The 26,806-nt window shown below is 32.6% G+C and overlaps 1 protein-coding gene across 1 annotated transcript in view; it reads left to right on the top strand.

The window, feature by feature from the left end:
- The window catches only part of Setd3 (SET domain containing 3), a 250,971-nt gene that overhangs the window by 2,713 nt on the left and 221,452 nt on the right, over nucleotides 1-26,806 (top strand). The window contains exons 2-5 of the mRNA XM_075377812.1: nucleotides 6,147-6,248; nucleotides 13,829-14,050; nucleotides 18,957-19,154; nucleotides 26,137-26,201. Coding sequence (XP_075233927.1) covers nucleotides 6,147-6,248; nucleotides 13,829-14,050; nucleotides 18,957-19,154; nucleotides 26,137-26,201 — 587 coding nt within the window. The remainder of the gene's footprint in view (nucleotides 1-6,146; nucleotides 6,249-13,828; nucleotides 14,051-18,956; nucleotides 19,155-26,136; nucleotides 26,202-26,806) is intronic.

The raw sequence follows: 26,806 nt of genomic DNA, 5'->3' as shown, positions 1-26,806 counted from the left end.
TTTGTCTAATGGGTTTGTTTCCAGCAAAGTTGTATGATATGATTTTTAGATATTTTTTTTTTGGCAATAGATTGTGCTGTTAAGGCAAAGCCACACTGCATGAGAGGAGGGGTTTGATTGATAGGGAAGGCAATAGATGATGCTTTTTATCTGCACTGTGATGATGTCAAACAGATGACTACATTAATGCATGAAGATGCAATAATGATACACTATAATTTTTACATTAACCAGTTAGATTTTGTTTGAATAGTGCTGTGAAAACTAAGTAGGGTGTATGTATAGTGAATGAGAATGAAGTAGTTCTTTTTATTTACTTCATTTATAAACAGTATTTGAATTATATATTATGACAATAACAAGTGAAATATTCATTAATACAACATACATTTTTGCCTTATGTGCTAATTAAGATGATTGATTAGCAATATCAAAGTGAGAGCAAGTAAGTTAAATGGAAAAACCTCAAGACACTGGTTACTCAATATAATTGACACTATGATAAATATAATTTATTTTCATGGTATGATACAAGTTACTGGTGTTCATGTTAAGTTACTGCAAGGAAAATAAGCTTAGGATGTATAACGACTACAAAATTTAAAAAAAAAAAGAAAGAAAAAAGTTGTATCAAAATGTATTATAATAGCACTAAAGAAAAAGTCAGGATCTTACAAGGATGCTGAGACAAACATTTGCTCATTAGTTACTGGTGACTCATGTTGAGCACACATGCTAAATGTTATGATAAATAAAGGTAGAAGGTACAAAGTTAGTATTTTGAATAATATAATAATATAAAATTATAAAAAATAAAAGTGAAGCTTTTTAAATTAAACTATTTTTACCTAATTTTCTGAAAATCATGTTTCTACTCCTGAATCGAAATGAAAGCACATTGAGTGATCTTTCAAACCACACTTGTTAAGTTGCAGTAGCATCATTTATTTGTGAAAACATGTAGCAAGATAATGATTACTGGTATTATTTTTAAAAGGATAATCAACAAAGCTTTAATTAGAAAATTGAGAAACTTGTTGGTAGAAACAAATTGGGAAAATAACAACAAAATTAGCTTTGGTGAAAGATTTAAGTTTTCATTATTTTTTGTGTAAAAAATAAGAAGAAAGACCAAAAGCCATTCTTTGTAGTGTGAGCTTTAGTAAAATAGAAGCAATTAAAACATTAAAAAAAAATGCATGAATTACTAAAGGAATTATAAAATCTATCTCACACTAATGATTGCCCATGAAATGTCAGAATTTATATTGCCTGTTAACTTCCGAAGTTAATTGAAAAATTACAAATTAATTGTAAAAAAATTTTATGTCATGATATCGTAACATTTAATTCAAACAATAGAGTTAAAACTATATGTAAAGTTATTAAAACTGAGAACAAATTTGGAAATAAACTGGTAGATAACTTCTCAAGAATATAAAAGTACTATGTATTAATAATATAGTAGGCTATCTACTGCTGCAGTTAGTTTGTTAGCTCATAGATGGTGCTACTGAAACACAGTATTGAAATAAGAAAATAGATAAAATTATAAATATAATCTATAATGAATGAGGATGATGAGTATGAATGTAAATGAAGTGTAGTGTTGTACAGTCTCGGGTTGACCATTCCTGAGATATGTGGTTACTTGAAACCCAACCACGAGAACACCGATGTCCACGATCTAGTATTCAAATCTGTATGAAAGTAATTGCCTTTACTAGGATTATAAATATTATCTAATCAAACTTAACCTATGCTTGTTTCACTCATTAACCTTGTCTTTGAGCTCGTGGGGTCAACAGTCCCCATGCCTCATCACCATCGCCCATCTGCACAAGCGCAGACGAATGATGGCTCCACAGTGGGCTGGCTGTCCATCACCCCTTCACTCTCCGGTCCTGTTCTTTACCTGGTCTCAGGACTTTTTCTGTTAGGTCAGTTTATGAACTGATCTCAGTCTTTACTCTTGCATGTACCTAACCCCCAGCAGGGGGAACCAGGCTCGACTGTGTCGTTCCCAGAACCGCACTCGGTGGTCGGGACTTGGTCTAATGTTACTCCACTGGCTCCTTAAGTTCCTCGACGAATCACTTTCCTTCTGCTGCAGCACCTTATACACAAAACTGGACACCGCCGCAAATTTATTCGCTCCAGTTAGCGCCACTATGATCACATTTTCAGGGTATATCCTTCCAGTTATAGTACATGCCCGTCTTTCTTCCAGCGGATACATGAGAAAAATATGAGTTCCGCCATATCTTTATCACCACAGTATTGACATTCTGGGCTCTCCGCCCTGTGCCTCATGAAGAGATATGCCCTAAAGGAACAGTGGCCAGTCAGGAATTGAGTGAGCCAAAAATTCAGCTCACCAAATTCCCTTCCGAACCGCAGCCTTATCTCATTAATTAACCTCAGAGTCCATTCACCTTTCCTTGTTGTCATCCATATGTTCTGCCACTCTGTTATTAGCTTTCTACAGGCGTCCTCCTTGCTTGTCCCTTCAGCTATCTTAACTCATTCTCTTGCCATTTGCTGTAGCGGAGGCTCACCTTTAACCACAAGTAAGGCCTCCGTAGACACCTATGAATAAGCGCATGCTATTCTCAATGCCACTTTCCTCAGCACCCCTTCCAGATGTCGTCTATTTCGGTCTCTTCTCAATGCTCTATACCACACCATAACTCCATATAGCAGCACAGAATGTACATTTACGTATAATGTACGAATAGAGGCCTGTGGTCCAGTTGTCTTTCTCATCAGTCAGTTTAAATTCTTAATCACTTCCTCAACCTTGGTATGGGCATCTTGCACATAGAATGTGAAAGATCATCTGTGGTCAAGCCACATTCTGAGGTATTTTACATTTTTTACTGACTGAACTGGCCCTTCAGCTGTTCTGATCTGGATTGGGTTTATTTTCCTTCTTCCGGTCATTAGAATCATCATAGTTTTATGGTATGATAGCTATAGACCTCTAGCCTTCATCCAGTTACTGACCATCGTTAACGCCTCGTTTGCCGCTGCAGCCACCTCTTCTTCACCTTTTGCCATAACTGCAAGTACAAGGTCGTCCGCGAAAGATATGGGATGCACGCCCTCTGGCTACTCCAAATGTAAAATTCTATTAAACATGAGGTTCCATAGAAGTGGACCCAATACTGAGCCTTGGGGGACTCTGCTTGAGACTCTAAATTTAATTTCACTATTACCAGTGCAGTATATAAGGACCCTCTCCTGCAAATATCTTTGAATCAGCCTTCTTAAATAGTTTGGTACATTAACTTCCCTCAACACCATAAATATGGCCTCCAACTGAGAGAGTTAAAGGCATTTTGTTCATTGACCAGTACCACTACAGTAATGTGACTTGTACGCCAAGTGCCCTCAGCCGCGGTGTCCACCAGTCTCATTACTTCCTTCACTGCGTCAGTAGTTGATCTCCCTGACCGGAATACGTGTTGCCATTGGTACAACCCTTCTTTCTTCAATATGTGTTTTCAGCATGGCCTCAATCATTCTCTCTAATAGTTTGCATAAATTATTCATTATGCAAATTGATCTGTATGCTATTGAACCTTCCGGGCCATTCGGTTTTTTAATCAGGATTAAGTGTGAAGCTTTCCAGGAGGTTGGAATGTAGTCCCCTCTCAACATCTCATTCATGACTCCAAGTATGCTTGCTCAACCATTATCTGTATGACCTCAACTGGAATGCTGTCCAAAACCTTATGCAGCTTCATTTTCCTTCCTGTCATCTTCAGTTCATCCATGGCAAAGAGAGGTATGTCTTCTTCTACTAACTCTTCTCTACTGGCTCTGGCTCTTCCGGGAAAAGCACCTCTATGTAATCTCCTACTTTCTCCTCAGCTATCACTGGTAGTCTACAGCCAAGTCTCCCTGTTACTAATTGATATCCTCTTCCCTACAGGTTTCTATCAATATCTTGGCATAATTCAGTCCAGCACGTCGACTTAGCTTTTTTAATCACTGCTGTGTATGTGGATCTTGCCTCGACATTCTCTTTTCTAGCATTCTCCCTTCTAATCTGATAGTCACGCCTATTTGCTCTTTGAAAGGCTCTCTTGGCAGTCCAGACTCTTTTTTGTAGCACCTCTAAGTCTGGTCCCCACCATAATGCGTGCCTTGATTCAGGTGCATGTACTGTGACTGTAGCCTTCTCACATTCCTCAATAATGGTTTCTGTCAATTCCTCTGGGTCAGTGATGTTGGCAAGCCGTTCACCAATAACTTCTGCAAACTGGATACATCCCTTCTTGAGGTAATGACTCTTCCAGGTTTGACCAAGCTTGGTTCCGTTGTCATCTCAAAAGATGGTCCGATAGAGTTTCATCTTCTAACACCCTCCAATTGCAGCGTGTTGATGGGTATTCTTCGGAAACAAAAGTCAAATCTATTGCCGAGCTCGAATCCCTGCACCAAAAGGTTGGCTTATCGTTATTCATGCATATTAATCTATATGCATTAATTTTTTCTGCCAGGTATTGTTCTTTTGTATTGTGGACTATGCCTGAAAACTCGGGCGACTTGGCGTCTCCTACTAAGATTACCTTCTTCCCTCTGAATTTCAGAATCTCTTCCCCCAGTTCTTCCAGAAAGTTCACAAAGCTTTCTGTACCTGTACTGTGAAAATGATACCCTGTAAATATAACCGAGTCACCCAGATCTGTCCACACAAAGCCAACACTACTACCAACTGGAGTTTTCACACAGGAAAAACCAATTGCCACTGCCATCGTTTCATCTGTAATCTATTTAGGTCTGCTTACTATTGAAATATTGGGCTCGGCCACTGTAACAATATCAACTCTTGTTTGCAGCGCTACCTCCCAGCATGCATCATGTGACATCTGCTACGACTGGTGTTTAGCTGCAGAATTCTCATTTAGAGGGCACACATCTCCCGGTCCAATGACCTTCAAAATTCGAAAAACACATCCACAAATATTTACCTGAAACTTTTCATCCATCCAAATCACAAAAAACCATCCAAAATAGTAAAAAACTACAGAGCGATCGACAGTACGTCTTCTCTACTTGGCAACTCTTACTCAACTCCAGTGGTGCCTTCTGAGAATTAACTAACTACAGAATTAACTAACTACTCAATGTTCATTGAGTATTGATGAAATTCCTGTCAGTATTTTACAAGAAGTTCCCTCATAAGAAAGGTTCTGCATTTAATTTATAAAATTACAGGGCAATTTTGCAATTACCTGTATTTTTTTAATTATTTGAAAAAATTATATAAAATGTTTTTAAAATTTCTTGAAAAGCATAACATATATTCAAATCTTTTAGGAAAAAATTGCTTATGAATTCAGTCATTTCCTAGTTTTTAGAAAATATTCGTAATACCATGGAAAACAAAAAGATTCTTTTTTTCTATAGTTTTTTTAAATTATAGAATTATTGTCCAATGACAGTTTTTATTTGGAGAATATATGTAGAGTTGATTATATTTAGGAAATGATTAATTTTAATTTATGTTGTACACTAAATTTATGTTAATCAACTTAGTATTTATATTTATGCAGAACTGAGTAGAGAAAATGTGTACAATGAATTATTTCTTGACAAAAAAGACTGTATTAATTCATTGCTTTAGAATATCTATCAATGGCTTTATTATGGCTCTCATGCATGTAGTAAAAGCATGTAAGCGCATAACTTGTAGTACAAGAAGCACTAGTTGTGTTGCTTTCTTTTAAAGTGATAATGTTTTTGTACAGTGAACGAAACAAGTGGCTGTATAAGTCAGTCCCTATAGTGCAGACAGTGAAAGTATCATTTGTATATCTGAATATCTACTGCATTTTACTATGTTTGGTGTGCTGATGGTATAGTGGTGTTTGGCTCAGTGACGAAGGCGATGGGAAATAAAATTACCTCACTTTGTTTAGTAAACCTAACATGGTGGGTTACATGCTGTATCAAGAATGGTTGCAATTGTAAGAGGGATATGTGTCTTTTGTTCAGTTTACACCTTTACAGCACGTAATTACATGCTATAATTATAAGGGTACATTGTGTAAAGTAAATACAATAGTCAACAAACAGTATTAATTCAGATTTTTTATAAAAATTTTAAATGTATTTTTCATTTTTTTATGTTTCAGTTAGCAGTTCTGTTCAAGCTTCTTCTAAAAATTTAAGTAAAGAATGGGATATTCATCTTGAAATAGACAAGATCCTTTCAAAGATTATGAGCATTGAAAAAGGTTAATTTTGTTTTATTTTGTACTTTACATTTTAAACAGTGTGAGATAAAATATGTAATAAGCCACATATTACTGGGTATAATGTAAATTTTCAATTTATTATTAAATAAAAATTAAATAAAATGGAAGTTATATCAGGACTGAAAAATGTTCTTTAAGTAAAATTGTGTTTTAAGTAAATGTTTTTTAATTATGAAAAGGAGTGTTTTGGCTGATACAAAATAATTGATAAGGAGAGAAAATGCATTGAATGAGCAGTTTAAAAACATTATTAAGTATAGCATCATTTTACCTATTGTAACTCAGTATAACTTATTTTTTATTTATATTAATGTAAATTTAGTAATATAATTTTCCATTATATTGTCTAAAGTCCATTAAATTGTTTCTGACATACAATAAGAAAAAAAGAAGAGAAACAGAGTCCTAAATTTTATTGATTTTTATGTGTATTACATAGTATACATTTAAAAAGTATTCATGTCTACTGCCCACAATGTATTCAACAATTTTGCTACTGTTGATTATTGTTTGTTTTGGTACTATTGGTATGGTGACAGGTGGTCACTATTTTATATATATGTTATATGAGGGTTATTCAATAATTAGACACAAATTGGTCTGCTAAAATGGTATGTTTAATCAATGTGACATTTTTTCTCACTTTTCAACATAATTTCCAACAATATTAATACATTTGTTCCTTCTCTAAATCAGCTTATTTATGCCAGCTGCAAAGAAATTTTTATCTTGATGTCAGAGCTTTCTTTGATCTCATCATTGCTATTAAACTTATTACAATGTAGCGCTTCCTTGAGTGAATCAAACAAATAGAAATCTGATGGGGCCAATTGAGGATTGAGGTAGTACTAATTTGTTGATTGTTTCTTTAGTTACCTGAGTCGTGTGAGGTCAGATATTACTGTGAAGCAGAATGATGCCTTTATGCTGAGATCCAGAGTGCTTTTCCAAAATTCCTGGCTTCACTGTGGTGATAAGCATATCACAGTAGTATGTGCTGTTTATTATTTGCTGATCTTCTAGAAAATCAACAAAAACTGGGATTTATGTCCAAAAAGATTGTCACTGATGGTTAGGTTTGGAATTTTTTCTTGACAGTGAACTCATGTACTTCCATTCCATGCACTTTCTTTTTGATATCAGTTGATAATAGTGAATCCATATCACATCACAGGTAGAATACTATGGAAAAAAAGCACAATACTGTTGTTTCAGTTCTGTACACAGGCAAGGTCTGGTCTCCTTATGGTGATCTGTCAGCTGTCTTGGAATCTATCGCTTGTTTTATGGTACTTAAGCTTGTGTGAGGATTGGTGGTTATGAATTATTCCAACATTAAGTTAGTAATTTTTCAGCTACAATCTCAACTGTAATCTGTTGATCTTCTTGAATGAGAGAATCCATACGAGTTTCAAGTACTGGAGTTGAAACTTCATTAGACATACAGAATGGTACTTGTCAGTCACTGAAGTTTGACGATCTTTAAATTTTTCTACCCACTTCTAAAAATTTCTGTGGCTCATAAACCTTTGTTATTGTTTTTTCATATTATAGTAAATTTTAACCAGTTTTTCATCTTTTGAAACCAAAAAATGGATCACTGCATGCTGTTCAACTTATTTATAAACTTCAAGAGGTCTCGCCATCATAAAATGAGATTTTTCTGTTATAAACAATACAGTTTTACTCAAACAGCTGATCAAAAGTCATCACAGGATTACCAACTTACTATTCTGAAAGTATCATAACTATCTTACCAATTATTTTGTTTCCACAGTATTTTTGTTTTTGATTATTGAATTACTTTCCTAGGTCGATTAATTTCATTTTTCACTTAATTCATTTAAAAAAATTTATAAAATTTTTTGTCTGTTTTATTTTGTGACTTGTATACTATAATAATTTTTTATCAGTACAAAGAAAAACAATAAAATAATGACAATTTTGAATTAAGCTATCCTTTTTCTTGATTGCAGCCTCTGATTGGCTGTAATGCATAATCTAATAGTGTGTGAAATTTTTTTTAACATTTCCTTAAAATTTGATTGATCTGCTGAAGTAATTGAAGCCAGTGAATTTCTACAGTTTTGTATTATAAATGTTTTCATATTTACAAATGAATTGTGAAGAAATATCTGCCTAGCCAGTTGGGCAATAACAATTACGAGGTGTGATCAAACAACACGGTGAAAGAATTTTTATAGCGGCAACTGCCGACGCTACATCCATATGCTGTAATTTGTCCAATATCGTGATCAACTGAGACAGGCAGGAACAAGTTGTAACACATTCGAGCTTGCCAGTCAGCTGCCAGAGCCGCTAGAGTGACGTTGTGTTTATCGTGTCTGTCGCGCAACATAGATTTTGAACAACGCATTAACATTAATTTTTGTTTTAAGTTGCAAAAGAGTGCCAAAGAAGCTCACGAAATGTTAGAATCGGTGTACGGCGATAATGTGGTAACTTTGAAGACTGTGTACAAGTGGTATGATCGATTTAAAAATGGAAAATGGACCAACGGCTTCCTTCTTCACCACAACAACGCGCCGTGTCACACCTCGCTTCTCATTCGTGAGTTTTTGGCCAAAAAAAGTGTTGTCTGTCCACATCTGCAATACTCACTGGATTTAGCACCATGCGACTTTTGGCTCTTCCCAAAAATTAAAACTGTGCTTAAAGGAAAACGTTTTGACACCATGCTGACATTGAGAGGGCCACGACTGAGCAGCTGAAAGCCCTTCCGAAAGACGCCTTCCAGAAATACCTCCAGTCATGGAGTCAACGTTGGGATAAGTGCATTGCTAGCCAAGGACAGTACTTTGAAGGAGATTAAATCGAATTCTATGTAACCTTATTACTTTTTTTAATAAAAATTATTCACCGTATTTGTTTATTACACCTCGTACATGTTTCATTGTTCATTAATTTCTTATTTAATTTAAATTGTCAATCTCATTTCTCACACTATTCCTAACAAATTATTATTTTATCTTTTATTATCACATAGGATCACTTTAGTCAGTCCATTATCCAAGTCTCTTTAGTGACACTGTTTTGGCCTTGTGCTCCTCCCAGTACTTTTTCATACGTTCTGATCTTTGTGCCCTTTTTAGTGTTGAAAATGTTCATGTTGTGAGTTTTTTCTTGTAAGTGTAAGCGAGTGTTTTTGTTCTTGATTTTTTTTGTTTAATTTTATCTTATCTGTGGTATCTTCTGGTGTAAGGCCAATTTCCTTCAGATCCTTTCGTAGTTCTCTGATCTATTTGCATCTTGTCTTGGTGTTTTTTGAATCAAGGTTGTACTGTACTAATTATTTCAGAAGTCTTGAATCTTGCATTCTCATGATATGTCCAAAGAATCCTAGTCTCTTCTTATGCGTGGTGTCAGTGGTGGGCTCTAGTTATTTTTACATGACTTTGTCGGGCACAGTTGCCTGCCTTCTGGAACTTTTTATTGATGCAGGTTCTTCCAATTCTTTCATTTTTCTGGAGTTTGTCTGTCTCTTTGATTGTTCATTCAGGTGGAAGAGTGTTTCTGCTGCATAAGTGGCTTCTAGTTTTATAACTGTTGTAGTGTCTTATTTTTGCATTTATTGATAGGCATTTTTTATTGTAAGTGTACCAGGTTAATTTTTGAGTTTTAACTAGTTTGTTTCTTCTTATTTGAATTGAGATTTTTTCAGTTAGGTTGTTTGTTGTTATTTCTCTAAGGTATTAAATTCGGTTGCTATTTTAATTTTATTATCATTTATGTTTACTTCTTTTAATCGTGTTAATTTTTGGAGCATAATTTCTGTCTTTTCAAAAGATATTTTGTGGCCAGTTTTATTTACAAAGTTTTGAAGTTCTAATATCTGTGATTTAACTTCTTTGATGTTGTTTGCTAGCAGTGCTAAGTCATCAGCAAAACCAAGACAGTTTGTTTTGATTTTTCAGCCTATTTTTACTTTTGGGGCATTTTTTGAACCATTCCCTCAATACCATTTCTAGAGTGCAGTAAAATAATAGTGGTGAGAGCCCATTGCCTTGTTGCAGTCCTGTTTTGATCTCAAATGGTTCCAAGAGCTCACCTCTGAATTTTACCTTCTACTTAATGTTTTTGAGGATCAGTTTTATCATGTTTATCAATTTGTTATCTAGTCTGAGGTGTCTTAGAAACTTTGGTAGGGATTCTCTGAGGATGCAGTCATAAGCTTTCTTGAAATCTACAAACATTGTCACCATGTCTCTGTTTCTTTTCCTGTTTTAATCCATTATTAGCTTGAAACTCTTGTTCTGGTCTGGATAGCTCCTCTAGGGTTTGAAACCTCCCTGGTATTCTCCTACTTCTTTCTTGAGTTGTGAATCGATCCTGTTGAAGATGATTCTTGAAAGAATTCTGTATGTTGTGTCTAGGAGTGAGATTCCCTTGTAATTGTTAGGGTCTGTTTTGCCCCTTTTTTGTGTAGAGGATGAATGAGGGCTCTCATCCAGTGTTCTGGTAGTTCTATTTTGATCCAGATATTGAGAAACTGTTGATGAAAGGCAATTTTTGCTGATCTTCTTGCATGTGTCCAAATCTCTATAAAAGTCTGACTTTCTCCCACTGGTTTGTAATTCTTCATCTCACCCAGTGCTTGGTAGACTTATTTTATTAGGAGAGGGTTCTTTTTTCTGATGGTGTTGTTATTGGGGGTGTAGGTGTTGAAATTTGGGAGTTCTATTAGTTCTTCGCAGTTTAGGAGTTTGTTTAAATATTTAGCTTAGATTTCCGCATTGTCTTTATTGTTATGGACCAGTTTACCATTTTCATTCTTTATTAGTAGGGTTGGGGATTCATATTTTTGAAGCTGATTTTTTAAGGTTTTGTAGTAGTCTTTCGACTGTGTTTTATTGAATTCTTCTTCGTTGACTTAAGTGTGTCTTTATGGTGTCGTCTTTTTATTATTCTTAGGGTTCGGGTGGTTTCTTTTCTTTGTTTTACTAGATTTTGGAAGGATGTTTCTGATATTTGGGATTGGTGAAATAGCCATGCTTGATCTCTTTTCTCTACTGTTTTGTCACATTCACTGTTCCACTAATGATTTTGTTTATGGGATTTTATTGGGACTAATTCTTCTGCGATTTGTTTAAGGTTGTTGACTAGATTTTCGAGTTTATCTGTGATTGTTATTTTTTTGATAGCTTTTTGGTAATTATAATTCTTGATTAGTTGAGAAGGGTCCATTTTTCTTTAAGTTTTAGGGGCTTGGTTTTATTGCTTTCTTTGGGGGAGTAAATTTAATTTTAATTTTCACTACATAGTAATTTGAGCTTGTGTCTACTTCTCGGAGGACTTTTACACTGTAGATCTCCTTTTGGTGGTGTTTGTCCATGAAGACATGGTGTAGTTGCCATTCTCCTTTAGTTGCCCAGGGTGTTTCCAAGTTTTGAGTTTTTGAGGTTTTCTCTTGAAATACGTGGATTTTGAGATTAGGTTGCGGTTTCTGAAGAGATTGACAAGTTTCTATCCGTTTTTGTTTGCTTTCTTTTGGGTGGGCCATTTTCCAATGATGTGGTGTCTTCTTTCTCTGCCTAGTTGAGAATTGAAGTCTCTGATTAATAGTTTTACATGGTTTTTGGGAATATTATTTTTAGTCGGGTTGAGTAGATCCCAGAACTTTTCTGTTTTTTATGCTCTTTTGGAGAACTGTTTTTATTACTAGTGGGGTGCATGGGCCTTTATTATGATGTTGATTTTATTAGATAGTTTTAGGGTGAGTGTTGAGATTTTTGGGAATTGTGAATTGAATTCTTGTATGGAGTTTATTATTTTGAGACTGACTAAAAAGCCTGTTCCAAACTGTGAGATGTTTTTCATCATTCTCTTCTGAGGTGTAACTTTGTAGAGTCTACATCCTTGAGATTCCATAGTGTCCTGTCAGTGTTTCTTATTTCCTGCAGACCCTTTTTCTGACAAATTATTCCCTGACAAATATTAATACATACATTTTTTTTTATTTCATTATTTTTATTTTTTAATATATTTAGATTTGAATGTTAAATAATGAAGTTAATGGTAAAAATGACATGACGTGATCAGAAGTCTAAGCCAAGAAATCTCTCTTCCCAGTTCACAAACGATGATTATCTGGAAGATGTAATGCACATCAAATGTTTGAATGATATTCTTCCTAAAACCTTATTTACATGCTGAACACTTTTGTAGTCAATTATATTCAATAATGTTGTTGAGTAATGGCTCCTCGGGGTCACCCGTAGCCAAAGGGCCTACCCTATGGCTGCAGAGCTTGCTTTGCTTACCATTTCCAACTTACCAGGGGGACCAGCACCCTGGACACCCGAAGAGCTTGCTTCAGTTGCCGCCATTCCCATCAATCCAGAAGGCTCCACTCCCTGGACCCTGACACTGTACATTATCCTCATGGTTGTGAGAATAATACTAATAAATAATAATTATAGTATTCAGGCTTTACAGAAGCCTGAAAAAGAAACTAAATTACAAAGGATAGAATAATAACTATGGTAACTAAAGTACACACACCTTTGACGATGAAAAATTTGAACCTATTTTTTGCCATGGTGGCAGAAATATAATGATGGAGTAAAAGGATTAATCTATTTTTTCCTTAGTGAATAACTTTAATGCATAATTTCATCCGCCTTGGGGGCGAAAAAATAATGAATATTATTAATATCTTAACCTTTAAGGGAGTAGGGCCTCGGTCGATGACTTAAAACCTTCCCTGGGATAACGCGAATGTATCCTGCAAATTCAAAAGTAATCATTCGGTTGGTTCTTGCGTGATGTGATAACAAACAAACAGACAAATTTTATATATATATATTCATTTCCAAAAAATTGTGATCTATAGGATCAAGAGTGTATGTGTTGCATACAAAAGTTAGCCTTCAACCTATTAACAAATACCCTGTGTAAATTTTGAATCTTGAATTTTGTTCGTAAATTAATCAGAAGATTGTTTGCAGAGATATTGTAAGAGTACCCCATTGCACTTCCCAAAACAGGCTCCTAGGAGCACCCTGTTTGTTGTTACCAGTTGATGGTGATGATTGGTGTAGTCTCCCATGAGGTGCTCACATACCACCATTCTAGCCTTACACAGTTCATTAATTCAACTCATTAAAGTTTGTGTTTCAACTGACAAATCTCCAGTACGACATATTTATATACATATATCCCAAACAAACAAAAACCCTCTTCTACTTTATACAGTAATATATCTGATATTGCCTGTTATTTTTTTAATTTGAAAATTGTGTGATGAGCCTTTTTTTAATAGAATAGTGAATGACTATTTCAAGATATCACCTCTCCACATCAGGAGATATCTAATGTTTTAACACGTCATTATGTACCTTTCAGTTATTATATAATATTTTATTTTTATTTTGTGTTTTACATAATTCTTTGTTATTGCAAATTTTACATACATTCTTAGACCTGAAATTTTATTAGTTAAGTTTTTTTGCTTTTTCTTTATGTATACTTTTTTACTTGCCTATTATTTACGCTGAATTTAATTTTATTTATTTGTGAACTATTTCTTTTTGTTACAGAAATGATGGTACCACTTCCTAATAGAGATCAGGAGGCACAAGATGCATTTATAACATGGTTAGAATCAAATGGAGCTCAAATAAATGGTGTTGGTATAGCAAATTTTCCTGGTTATGAACTTGGTATACAAGCTAAACGAGATTTAGCCGAAGGAGAAATGCTGATTGGAATTCCTCGTAAATTAATGATGACAGTTGATTCTGTTCAGTGTTCATTACTTGGTAAATGTACATTACTTATTTATTGTGTCATAATTAATTTAATTTCTTTCAAATAATGACAATTTGATTATCTTATCAATTACTTCTCGTCTAAGATTTACATTCGCTTCTAAATATTCTCTTTGTAGTTCTAAAAGAAGATTGGGCTAAGTCTAAACTTTTTGGTATGTAACTAAAAATTTCTTCCTAATGTTTCAGAATTTGTAACTATATAACATTTTGTTCACCACATGTCTTCTATTATATGCAGCACAACATAACTTTTAGGGAGGTATACAATAATATTTTACAGCAGTAATATTTTTTCTAGCATACCTATTGGTAGGCTTACCATATTTTTTGGGTCCAACCCAGGACATATTTTTAAAATTACATAAAAGTCTTTGTTTACTGAAACATTAAACTTTATTTATTGAGTTGTATTTTTTCACTAGGCATGACTTTCTTTTCAGAAATGGTTTGTTTGTTTTAATTATTTCATAAAATTCACAACAAGAAAGTTCTGAATTAATTTTAACATTTAGCAGATGTTTAACAGTAGATACTGAAAGTCTACCCATTTCTGCAGACCAGATATTCTCCATAATTGAAAAAAACTCTCTCAACTGGAGCAGATGTCCCAGACAAAGACATCGCAAACTCAACCATTTTAGAAATATTGCAACATGAAATATCAGTCTTTTGACACCTTAATGGTTGCTTTCCACTTCTCTTCAATAGTATCTGGTTCTTTTACAGAACTTGAACCACAACTCACCCTTTGGTTTTGAATTACCTGGTTCAACAATGTACGCTCATCAAATAGGTCATCAGTATTTATAGAATCTTTTATAATTTCATTAACAACTTGTGCACTCTCTTCTAAATCAGACCAGGTAATTTCAGTTTGTAATTTTATCCTTTGGAACTTACTAATTTATCAAAACTGGTTCTTCACAACTCTGATTATTGGATACTAGAATTATAAAAATTGTCTACGCTTGAGAAGAATTTTTGTTCCTGAACATCATTATTTTATTTTAGAATGCATACCAATTCTTTGGCAGAAGATGGTATAAATTTGTGGGTTTTTCTTTCCTGAAGTTGACAAATTAATTCAGAATATGTCTGAAATGCTTCTATTGCTGTGATAGAATTAGCTTTCAATTTCAGAACTCCATTATTAAATCACTGTGGAGTACCATATAAAAATTTCAAACTTACTAAATTTTCAAAAAAATTCAAATAATAATTTTGGGCATTTGTCACAAGCTAACAAGTATGATTTTAGGCCATCAAAAATGGAAGAATTCTTTCTCTTGCAGGTAATAAACTAAGGAACCTTGTGCTGCTATGAGATAATACCTTTTTGTAATCTGTCTCCACAAATTCACAGAACTAAGTTTTGTTACTCTTACTGTATATATGTGAAAATATTTATAAATTTTTATAACAATAACTTCTATGTCCAGAGGTAGAGAATCAGATTCTGTTTGTACTGAATTGTTTAGAATGTGGACTGAACAACCAATCCCTAAAATAGGTCTATCTAAATCACTTTGAACTTTTCTGAACATATTTTCATTTCCCTTTCTGTTCACACCACCAAAATTACTTTTAGTATTATCAGCAGTATAATAAACCAACTTTTCTTCAAGTTTGTATTTTTTCACACACTGCAAAAGATACTTAGCCAAAATTTGAGCAGTTTCACCTGACACTTCATCAAAATTTAAAAGTTTAACTTGAATTCCCTCCTCCAGACTGAAATGTCTTAAACAATTGGATCAAGTTTTACTTCACTTCTATTTGAGCTATCCATCATTACTGTTACATAATTAATGTTTTCCAAAGAATGCAACACATTATCAAATATAAATGGCAAAATAACGATAACAATAATTGCCTTGGTTTTGGTTCTAGCAGATGAAAATTTTGGGTCATATAACTTTTTAACCTGTTTAGATGTGCAGGCTGATGTTTTGAAACTGAGTTTATGTCTAGCAGTATGGTATGAAAATGCATCTTCTTTAGCAGCACACTCCAGATCACTGTTATTGTTTTTCCCATCTTTGACTTTAAGAAAATCTCTTATGTTTGCTGAAGCAGTAGCATTAATAGCATTCCTTTGTTTAGCTGTTTTCTCGTGGTCTTTAATCGTGTTTTCGTGCCCTTTCTTTTGTTTATTACAATTCTTTGGCAGAAGATGGTATAAATTTGTGGGTTTTTCTTAACTGAAGTTGACAAATTAATTCAGAATATGTCTGAAATGCTTCTATTGCTGTGATAGAATTAGCTTTCAATTTCAGAACTCCATTATTAAATAACTGTGGAGTACCATATAAAAATTTCAAAAATAGTTCACTTTTTAAATTTAAAAAAAAATTCAAATAATAATTTTGGGCATTTGTCACAAGTTAACAAGTATGATTTTAGGCCATCAAAATGGAAGAATTCTTTCTCTTGCAGGTAATAAACTAAGGAACCTTGTGCTGCTATGAGATAATACCTTTTTGTTACTTTAATATCATCTTTAATATCACCCTTTCTTTTGTTTATGTGTAACAGAAAATTCTCCAGTACATAGTGTGCAATAAACCCGTTTATAGTTATTATCATTACACAATTTCAAAAATTTGTATTCCTGTTGGAGGTTAACATTAAATACACATTTCTTTTGCCCGTTGCTGAACAATGAGACAGTGGGTCAAAATCGACGTCGGCACTTGGTCCAAGGTCGGCTGAGAGATGCATGGCCATAAGAGAATGTTTAAAAACGCGATGGTTGAACATATAGGTCTAAGATTAAATAAAATCCTTGCCAGTCATAAAATTCTCAAACCCCAGACATTTTTGTAACCCCAGATAACATTAAAAAACCTGGACTGTCTGGGCTAATCCTGGATGTACGGTAAGCCTGCCTATTGGCTAAAAGGCTTTTTAGAAATTTTAATAGTTTTTTAGATAATGTGGTTTGAACTTTAGTTTCTTAGTACTTTACTAAATTGTGTTTTCATGGCTGTTGATTCAAAAACTGATTGTTTTTTTACCTTATTTGTACAGCACGTTAAAACTAAATTATTTTGTCATTAACATTAGTATTCTTTTTTGTTGTCTTTTTTAACACCTGCAATTCACATTGCGCACAAATATTTTTATATTTAGAACTTTCATGGTCCAAGAATTGCTTTCAAAATAAAATCAATTTAAATCTCTTATGGCAATGGTTCCCAAACTTTTCCGAGTTGTGGTGCCCTTCTCCAATTAAAATTTTTCCATGGCACGCTACCCTAAGTAAAAACCCTTCCATGACTACTTGTAAGAGATAAGAATAAATAAAAATCTTGTTCTTCATTATTTAAACAAAATTTTATTAACATTAAATTAATAATTTTAAATGTCTTGCTTCAATTAATTATGAAGCTTTTACAGTATTTTGCAGTGCTCCTGTGAAGAGGCCATGGCACACAGTTTGGGAATCACTGCCTTATGGTGTAAATTTAATTTTTTAAGTTCTTGGCAAAGCTTAAGGATTTCAGAGAAAAACAATCTTCATTGTATCAATCCGAAACTTTGTACTTTTTTTTAAAATATCTTTCCTTCATCAGTTTAAAATCTACATTCTTATTAATAATATTCCCTCCCACATTCTCATTAAGTTACTCATGAATCTCAGTTTTTTGAGAAGTTCATTTTAAAGCTACATTATAATAAATGCACTAATTTAAAATGCTCAAAGTACAGAAATATTTAAATTACAATTTAAAACTAGGTGATCATTTTTAGTAGATATTGAATAATTATTATGTATGTATAAAAAAAAAGTATAACTAATCCTTACTCATTAAAACCATTACATAACATCTTGAGAAATAGAATATAATAATAATCCATTAATAAATAAACAAAAATTTTGAAATCCTTTAAAAATAAAAAATGTATAATAATATAAAAGTATAACAATATTTCTACTCGTGTTTATAGAATATTTGACTTTTTTTGTGTATTCAAAATTATTTTTTATATTAAAAGTATACATATGTTTTACATTTAGCTTATAACAGTCTCTATCACCTATAGATTATTTGTGTATAAATTTAAATGTGTAAGTAATCCTGTAATCTTTATTTTGTAAAAGTGTATAAAAATAATCTTTTTGTGCCTTTTATAAAAATTGTTTTTCTAGTTGTAACAGTTAAGGTAATACTTTCTTTGCTGATTTCCATGGTGGAATGGTAGCATCCATGTCTTTTATCCAGAAGTTTCTGGGTCTGAATCCCAGTTAGGCTTGGCATTTTCATAATTTATATATCATTAAGAAACTGTAATTTTTTATCTAATGTTTCTGAAGGAAATAAATAATTATTTTATTATTACCATTTTCTTTTATTTATATTTATTAAGATTTTTTGTATAGTTATATTTATATATTATACTACTTCCTAAGTATCTACTGATGATAATTGTTGAATGGCTAAAATTACCATCTAATTTTAAATATAATTTTAATGCTTTTTTTAAGTGTTATTTGTTGTGACATTTGTTTTAATAACTATTTAGCATAGCACTTTTTTGTATCGTCATAATAATGTTCAACAAGTGTCATGTTACAACTAACAAGATTAAAAATTCAGTCAGTTCTTTTTACTGTAAATTATATTATTTTTGTTTTACTTGTATAAAATTCCTGAACTGTTGTTATTTACGGTATAAACATTTATTCATACTTTTTTAATGTAGCTAGTATTAATCATTATTTTTTTGCTGCAGTAGGAGATGAAAACTATCAAGTAGTAATTTAAAAAATTGTTATTACTTAAATATGATTAACAGTTAGGCCTACTCAGAATTAATGATTATATTTTATAGATTTGTTTTATCTATTTACAAAAATAAAGTATATTATATATGTATACTTTTTTTAAAGGTCCATTACTTAGTGGTGATACAATGGTTCGTCATATGCCAAATGTTGCACTCGCTTTATTATTATTAGTTGAAAGATTTCGTAAAGATAAAGAGTCACATTGGTTGCCTTACTTAAATATGCTTCCGACTCAGTACACTACAGTTCTATATTTTACACCACAACAGTTACAAGAATTGCGTGGTTCACCAGCATTAGGTGAGTATGTGTATTTTTTTTAGTAATTCAGATTTTAAATTACATGTCATCCCTTTTATAATCAAATAAGCTGAAATAAATTAGTAAATTCTTTTGGAAAAATATTTATTTCAAAGAATATTTATCCTCATAATATTCTTGTTTTGTTAAATTGACTGTTGAATTAAAGTAATTGTCACTAGTTCAAAAATTTTAATTTTAATTTATTAGTATTATATATATGAAGTTTGATAAAATATACGCAGAATTTTAGTTTTTCTCAAAAAATGTTTATTTATTCATCAATATTGACTTTGTCACCTTCAAAGAACTCCTTTTCAGACATACATTTGTTCTAGTGCTTTTTCCAATCTTCAAAGCACCTCTGGAATGCATTTTCCGGAATTGCGTTTAGCTACTTTCAGTAATTCTCATCAGCTACCTCATCTCTTCAATGTTGGCAAAACGCCATTTTTCATGGTTGTTTTCAGCTCGGGAAATAGGAAGAAGTCACAGGGGGTCATGTCCGACGAATACAGAGGCTGAGGCATCATAATGGTGTTGTTTTGGCCAAAAATTCATGAACGAGCAGTGAAGTGTGAGCAGGTGCATTATTGTGGTGCAATTGCCATGAATTGTTTTGCCACAAACTTGGGTGTTTTCTTCAGATTGCTTCATGCATACAGCATAGAACTTCCAGGTAGTAATCTTTATTGACTCTCTGATAGTGATTCAGTGATATTCCATAATCATTCTTTTCACTTTTTCAACATTGTCATTGGTTGTTGATGTGTTAGGATGTCCAGGGCGCTCATCATCTTCAATGTTTTGACAACCTGCTTGGAAACGTTTGTACCACTTCTAAACAATTGTTTTATTCATGGAATAATTGTCAAAAGCAACATTCAACATCTCAGATGTAGTGACTTTATTCCATTCTTAAAGCAAAATGTAATGCAAATTCTTTGTTCTATTTTTTCCACCAGTTAAAAATCTCATACTATACCAAAACACGTGTAACCTTTTCGACAGCCAAAAATAAACTAAACATCCAACATGGCTACCAACGTAAAAATATGTTAGGGACAAGTGTACCTACATGAAAAAAAAATTATGACAATTGGACTTATAGAGCCTGGGAAATTTAAAAAGTTTGCATATTTCTTGTTTATTTTTTTAATTATAAATTTTTATTGATATTGGCAGTGCTGTAGTAATTTACTGCAAATAAATGCCAATAGTATGCAGTGAAACTGCATCCAGCATTGTTTAACCTTGATAAGTTGTAAGAATTAATTTAATAAACATGGATTAATCTGGCCATATGCATTCCTTACTTCATACCCTTCTATTTCTATAACATTATGTCCTGAAATGTTCCAGATCTATTCAGTGGTAGTGGATGCAACTTAATGTATGTTTTAAATGAGAATAAGCACTATTAACAAAAAAAAAAAAGTAGAAACAGTATTACATTTGCATTACAACGATGTCCATCTACTGTGAATCTGAAGCATTACGTAATGATTATTTAATATATTGACTAATTGGATATCACAACTATGAAGTAGCATCTACTTTCAAATCATGACCTTACCTTCATTAAGATAGTCCAATTAGCAGCATTAATAAAAACACTAGAGGGATGCATCTGCCTTCATGATTGGTAGCGGAACTGAACATGTGTTTAGTTTGTGTTAGACAAACCGTAAGATAGAGTTTAATAGCCAAGCAATATTTAACCAAAAGCAAGGCATGGAGAAAATCATCCAACACTCCTAGAAAAGTAAAGTTAAGTGTTAAAATGAAAAATGTAGTGATTTAAGTAAAAAGTGTAATTGTAAAATGTGTTGTTATATTGTGGGAATAATAGGGCACACTGCTAAACACAAATTAATAAAATATTAAGACATTTTAATCATTTGTGTATTATTGTGTAAAAAAAGTAAAAGTAAAAGATTAGCATTTTGTAGCTATAGAGAATGATAATAATAATAGTAAAGATAATCATCAAAATGGTGATGATTATTAATTTATTTACCAAATTTATTTTGTTTACAAGAAAATTGCCAGATGAAACTTAAATCAATCAAAAATAATATTAATAATCAAAATAAAAGTGTAATATGAAACTATCATACAGCAGTAACTGTAATTAATAAAAATAATTATTTAGAAAATTAAACAAATGCAAATTAGTATTTTGTGAATTAACTTAAATTTTATACTAATCAGCAAACTGCTCCAGTAGAAAAAATAAATATAAAATGAATGCATAAGAATTTAAAGAAAAAATTAGGCTTGTATTTAGTAATAAAAGGTATACGACCCTTTAATGGGGAGAGATTTGTTAAAAACCTTAGGAATGGAAATCTCATTAAGAAACAGTTCTAATAAGTTAACAAATCATTAGTTATGAACAGTTTTGTAAGTTTGTCAGTAAACTTTTGGAAAATTTTCTATTAAATATAATGTGTTAATATTATCCTTTCTTTTTCCTGTTTAGCCTCCGGTAACTACCGTTTTAGATAATTCTTCAGAGGATGAATGAGGATGATATGTATAAGTGTAAATGAAGTGTAGTCTTGTACATTCTCAGTTCGACAATTCCTGAGATGTGTGGTTAATTGAAACCCAACCACCAAAGAACACCGGTATCCACGATCTAGTATTCAAATCGGTGTAAAAATAACTGGCTTTACTAGGACTTGAACGCTGTAACTCTCGACTTCCAAATCAGCTGATTTGGGAAGACGCGTTAACCACTAGACCAACCCGGTGGGTTGTTAATATTATCCTTACCTATTTATTACCTAACTCAGTAAAAAAAGCTGACAACACAATTGTTTCTGATGCAAGGCTTACACAAACATACACACACAACTTAATTTAAAATATTTATCATTTTAATCAAATATAATACTTTTTTAGTTTATTTAATTCAATGATAACTAAAGCATGCGTGCATATAGCGCCGCAGTACTAGTGGCAACAGTTGGTGGTAAAACTTATATAATTTCACAACTTACATTATTCACATACTTACAAAATTTTGCTCTGGTGTAGCTGCGAGGCTTAACACACCAGGTACCAAGTAACTGGGTGATCGAGTTCGAAACCCAGCCATACCAAGTTACTTTTTTACACTTTATATATTATTCATTTATTTAATTCCTACTGCTCACCTGTGACATAAAATAGCAGAGGACTACAACATTTTTTGGGGTGGGTTTGTGATTTGCAAAAATTGTTATTTTTTAATTGTTAACAAATGTGCCTATGAAAAATATGACCTTAATTAGATCTCGAGCTACTGAGGGTGACCTTGCTCTACAGCCTGATACTGTTGACCTTTTAGTTGAAAATCGTATGTAAAAGTTTTTGGAGTTATAAGGTGATTTAGAGGCCACACCGAACACTAACATCAGAACATTAACATCCAGAAAATTTCCATCTGGTTTTTTGGGTTCCTTACGTGTCAAAACGTAAAGATTTGGTGAAAATCGCATATGCCCAAATTAGATTGATTACAATACTTTCCCTTCTAGACCTGTAGCTCTGCTATAGCGTTATCTAGAGGGTAAAATAATAAGTACCTTACGATTTAAAAAAAATCCATTTATAAAAATATTTATAAATGAAAATACCAGAAGTTATTATAAATACGAGGGCTATTCAGAAAGTAAGGAACGTTTTGGAATTTTAAAAAAACCAAGTACAATAAAAACTTTTTATTATATACATGTGAAAGAGGGACTAAAATACTACTTTTCAACATAATCACCATATAAATTCAGGTACTTATCATAGCGGTGGACAAGCTTTGAAATTCCTGTCATAGAATTCTGCCGCCTATGATCTCAACCACTCAGTGACGCACCCATCTTGCACAAAATTTGTGGTAGCCTAGCTTCTGTGAAAAAATTTCAAACAATAAAGTCTGTGAAACTTGTGGGAAACATAGAAAAAGCTCAGTTATTGTGAAACGGCGGTTTTCACGAAACTTTTCGTCAACTTTGGAGACCAGATCGTCAGTCACAATGCTCGGACGTCCACTCTTCTTTTTATCGTGAATGTTTGTTGAGCCATTTTTAAACTGAATGCACCACTTCCTGACAGAACGTTCACTCATTACGTTGTTCCTGTACACTTCACACAGTTCCCGTTGAATTTTTATTGGTTTTAACTTTTTTGCCAACAAAAAACGAATCGCAGACCGCACCTCACAACTGGCAGGAGTTTTGATTGCAGCACACATTTCAAATTTGTATATAAAAAAAACGGGCAATGCGGAGATGTTCCCGTTGTCACTGCTGGACGCTGACTGAGATGCTGGAATGGAATGAAAAGTTGGCGGGAGTTTGCAAATTCTCCCTTCGGATTGCAGAGCCTGGACAGTGTCCCTTGCTGCTGGGTGATTCTATTGGGCGTGTTTTTAAAGGTTTACTTTATATGACGGGTCTAATTTTTCAATTTTTGTCTTTATTTTATATTGAAGAGTTATATGGAGGAAACGGATTAGAAAATGGTGTTATAGAGGAAGAAGAGGAAGTTGAGGAGGATGAAATGGGAGAAACAATACTGAGATCTGAATTTAAGAGAGCATTAAAAGATTTAAATGGCAGAAAGGCTTCTGGAATAGACGGAATACCTGTAGAATTACTGCGCAGTGCAGGTGAGGAAGCGATTGATAGATTACACAAACTGGTGTGTAATATGTATGAAAAAGGGGAATTTCCGTCAGACTTCAAAAAAAGTGTTATAGTCATGATACCAAAGAAAGCAGGGGCAGATAAGTGTGAAGAATACAGAACAATTAGTTTAACTAGTCATGCATCAAAAATCTTAACTAGAATTCTATACAGAAGAATTGAGAGGAGAGTGGAAGAAGTGTTAGGAGAAGACCAATTTGGTTTCAGGAAAAGTATAGGGACAAGGGAAGCAATTTTAGGCCTCAGATTAATAGTAGAAGGAAGATTAAAGAAAAACAAACCAACATATTTGGCGTTTATAGACCTAGAAAAGGCATTCGATAACGTAGACTGGAATAAAATGTTCAGCATTTAAAAAAAATTAGGGTTCAAATACATTGATAGAAGAACAATTGCTAACATGTACAGGAACCAAACAGCAACAGTAATAATTGAAGAACATAAGAAAGAAGCCGTAATAAGAAAGGGAGTCCGACAAGGATGTTCCCTATCACCGTTACTTTTTAATCTTTACATGGAACTAGCAGTTAATGATGTTAAAGAACAATTTAGATTCGGAGTAACAGTACAAGGTGAAAAGATAAAGATGCTACGATTTGCTGATGATATAGTAATTCTAGCCGAGAGTAAAAAGGATTTAGAAGAAACAATGAACGGCATAGATGAAGTCCTACGCAAGAACTATCGCATGAAAATAAACAAGAACAAAACAAAAGTAATGAAATGTAGTAGAAATAACAAAGATGGACCACTGAATGTGAAAATAGGAGGAGAAAAGATTATGGAGGTAGAAGAATTTTGTTATTTGGAAAGTAGAATTACTAAAGATGGAAGAAGCAGGAGCGATATAAAATCCCGAATAGCACAAGCGAAACGAGCCTTCAGTAAGAAATATAATTTGTTTACATCAAAAATTAATTTAAATGTCAGGAAAAGATTTTTGAAAGTGTATGTTTGGAGTGTCGCTTTATATGGAAGCGAAACTTGGACAATCGGAGTATCTGAGAAGAAAAGATTAGAAGCTTTAGAAATGTGGTGCTATAGGAGAATGTTAAAAATCAGATGGGGGGATAAAGTGACAAATGAAGAGGTATTGCCGCAAATAGATGAAGAAAGAAGCATTTGGAAAAATATAGTTAAAAGAAGAGACAGACTTATAGGCTACATACTAAGGCATCCTGGAATAGTCGCTTTAATATTGGAAGGACAGGTAGAAGGGAAAAATTGTGTAGGCAGGCCACGTTTGGAATATGTAAAACAAATTGTTAGAGATGTAGGATGTAGAGGGTATACTGAAATGAAACGACTAGCACTAGATAGGGAATCTTGGAGAGCTGCATCAAACCAGTCAAATGACTGAAGACATAAAAAAATTTTATATTTTGATTTTAAGGACGGATTTAATTGCATTCCAATCCGTTGTTAAACCAGCGATTTCGAACCCATTTCATGGGCCGACCGCGGAAGGCTAGGCTTTTGAAAACCTGTCCTCCTGACGTAATTCCCCTTCAGACCGTCCACTGAGGTGCCGAGCACGAGCACACAAATATATATGCGATTGGCTTGCGCCTAGCGGCATGAGGTGGAAACGTTCCTTATTTTCTGAATAGCCCTCGTATGTTAAACTATTTAAAAATCTTGATCACATTTTCTAAATTCTAATTAGGAATTTTATGTGGTATTTAGGCTAACTATTATTGATAACAAATGAATTAATTTTATAAAATTTGAAACTTTAATGAATTATGTAACTTTTTTTTTGGTAGCAGTTTTTTTTTTTATTTTTTAATAAATGAGCTAAGTACAGAATAAAAGTTTAAATAGTATCCAATTATTATTATTAAAGTATGATGAGCTCTTAGTTTTACAAATAAAAAAAAGAAAAAAAAAACATTTTTCCTGCTCTGTCAGAATCAGGGTTAAAATTTGAAAAAAATATTCGAAGATGTAAATTATTTATTAGTAAAAAACAAAAAATTGGGATATTAGAAATCATATCTATTTTTTGTTTTAATTTACCAAGACTTAGACAAAAACTGCTTTTGAGAGAAATTTTAAGAATTGTTTTCCCTTTTTTTAAAATAATGGGGAATAATTTGTCAAAATTAATTTCAGTTAATTTCAGATGTTCACCTATATATGGTTAGTGGTTGGAAGATTTTAGCGTACCATATTTCATTTGTGAAGTAAGAATCCCACTGTTTCATTTTAACGCATGTTTATTGCTAATAAATATGAATTTTTGTAATGTTGTTTTTTAATATTAGTTTTATTTTTATTTATATTTTCAGAACCAGCTTTAAAACAGTGCAGAAATATTGGTCGTCAATATGCTTATTTCAACAAACTATTTCAGGTAATTAGTTTCATTTTTGTTTGCAGTACTAATGTATATGCTCAAAATAGTTTTTATAAAATTTTTTCATCTTCATAATTGGTGAGGTGTTTAATTAGCATTTTCATTTCTAAATTTATAAATTTAATAATAAACTATTATATCAGACAATTTATTACCATTGTTTTATGTAAAAGATTTAGGTATTTTGACTATTTCTGTAAATGGATATCATTATTTTGTCATTTATTGGTGGTTTTTAGTAATTTATTATTGTAACATGTAGGATAACATGTTTACAAAACATAAATAAATATTAAAAAAATAAATAAATAAATAATATATATATATATATATATATATATATATATATATATATATATATATATATATATATATATATAGAGAGAGAGAGAGAGAGAGAGAGAGAGAGCTGGTCAGAATATTCCTGTATATTTTGACCTGTATATTTAAAAAATATGTGTGTATATTTTGTGAGTGATCAGTCAGTTATGTATGATTAGTTTGATGTTAATCTTCATTCGTTTCTCTTCTCTGTTGAATTTTAAATTCAGTGTTTAATTATATCCTACACTGTCATTGTGTGGTTTATGTGTTCCAATCTT

Source organism: Lycorma delicatula, chromosome 10, assembly GCF_047948215.1.
Source record: "Lycorma delicatula isolate Av1 chromosome 10, ASM4794821v1, whole genome shotgun sequence".
NCBI classification, from domain to species: Eukaryota; Metazoa; Arthropoda; class Insecta; order Hemiptera; family Fulgoridae; genus Lycorma; species Lycorma delicatula.
This window is presented reverse-complemented; position numbering and strand designations above follow the sequence as displayed.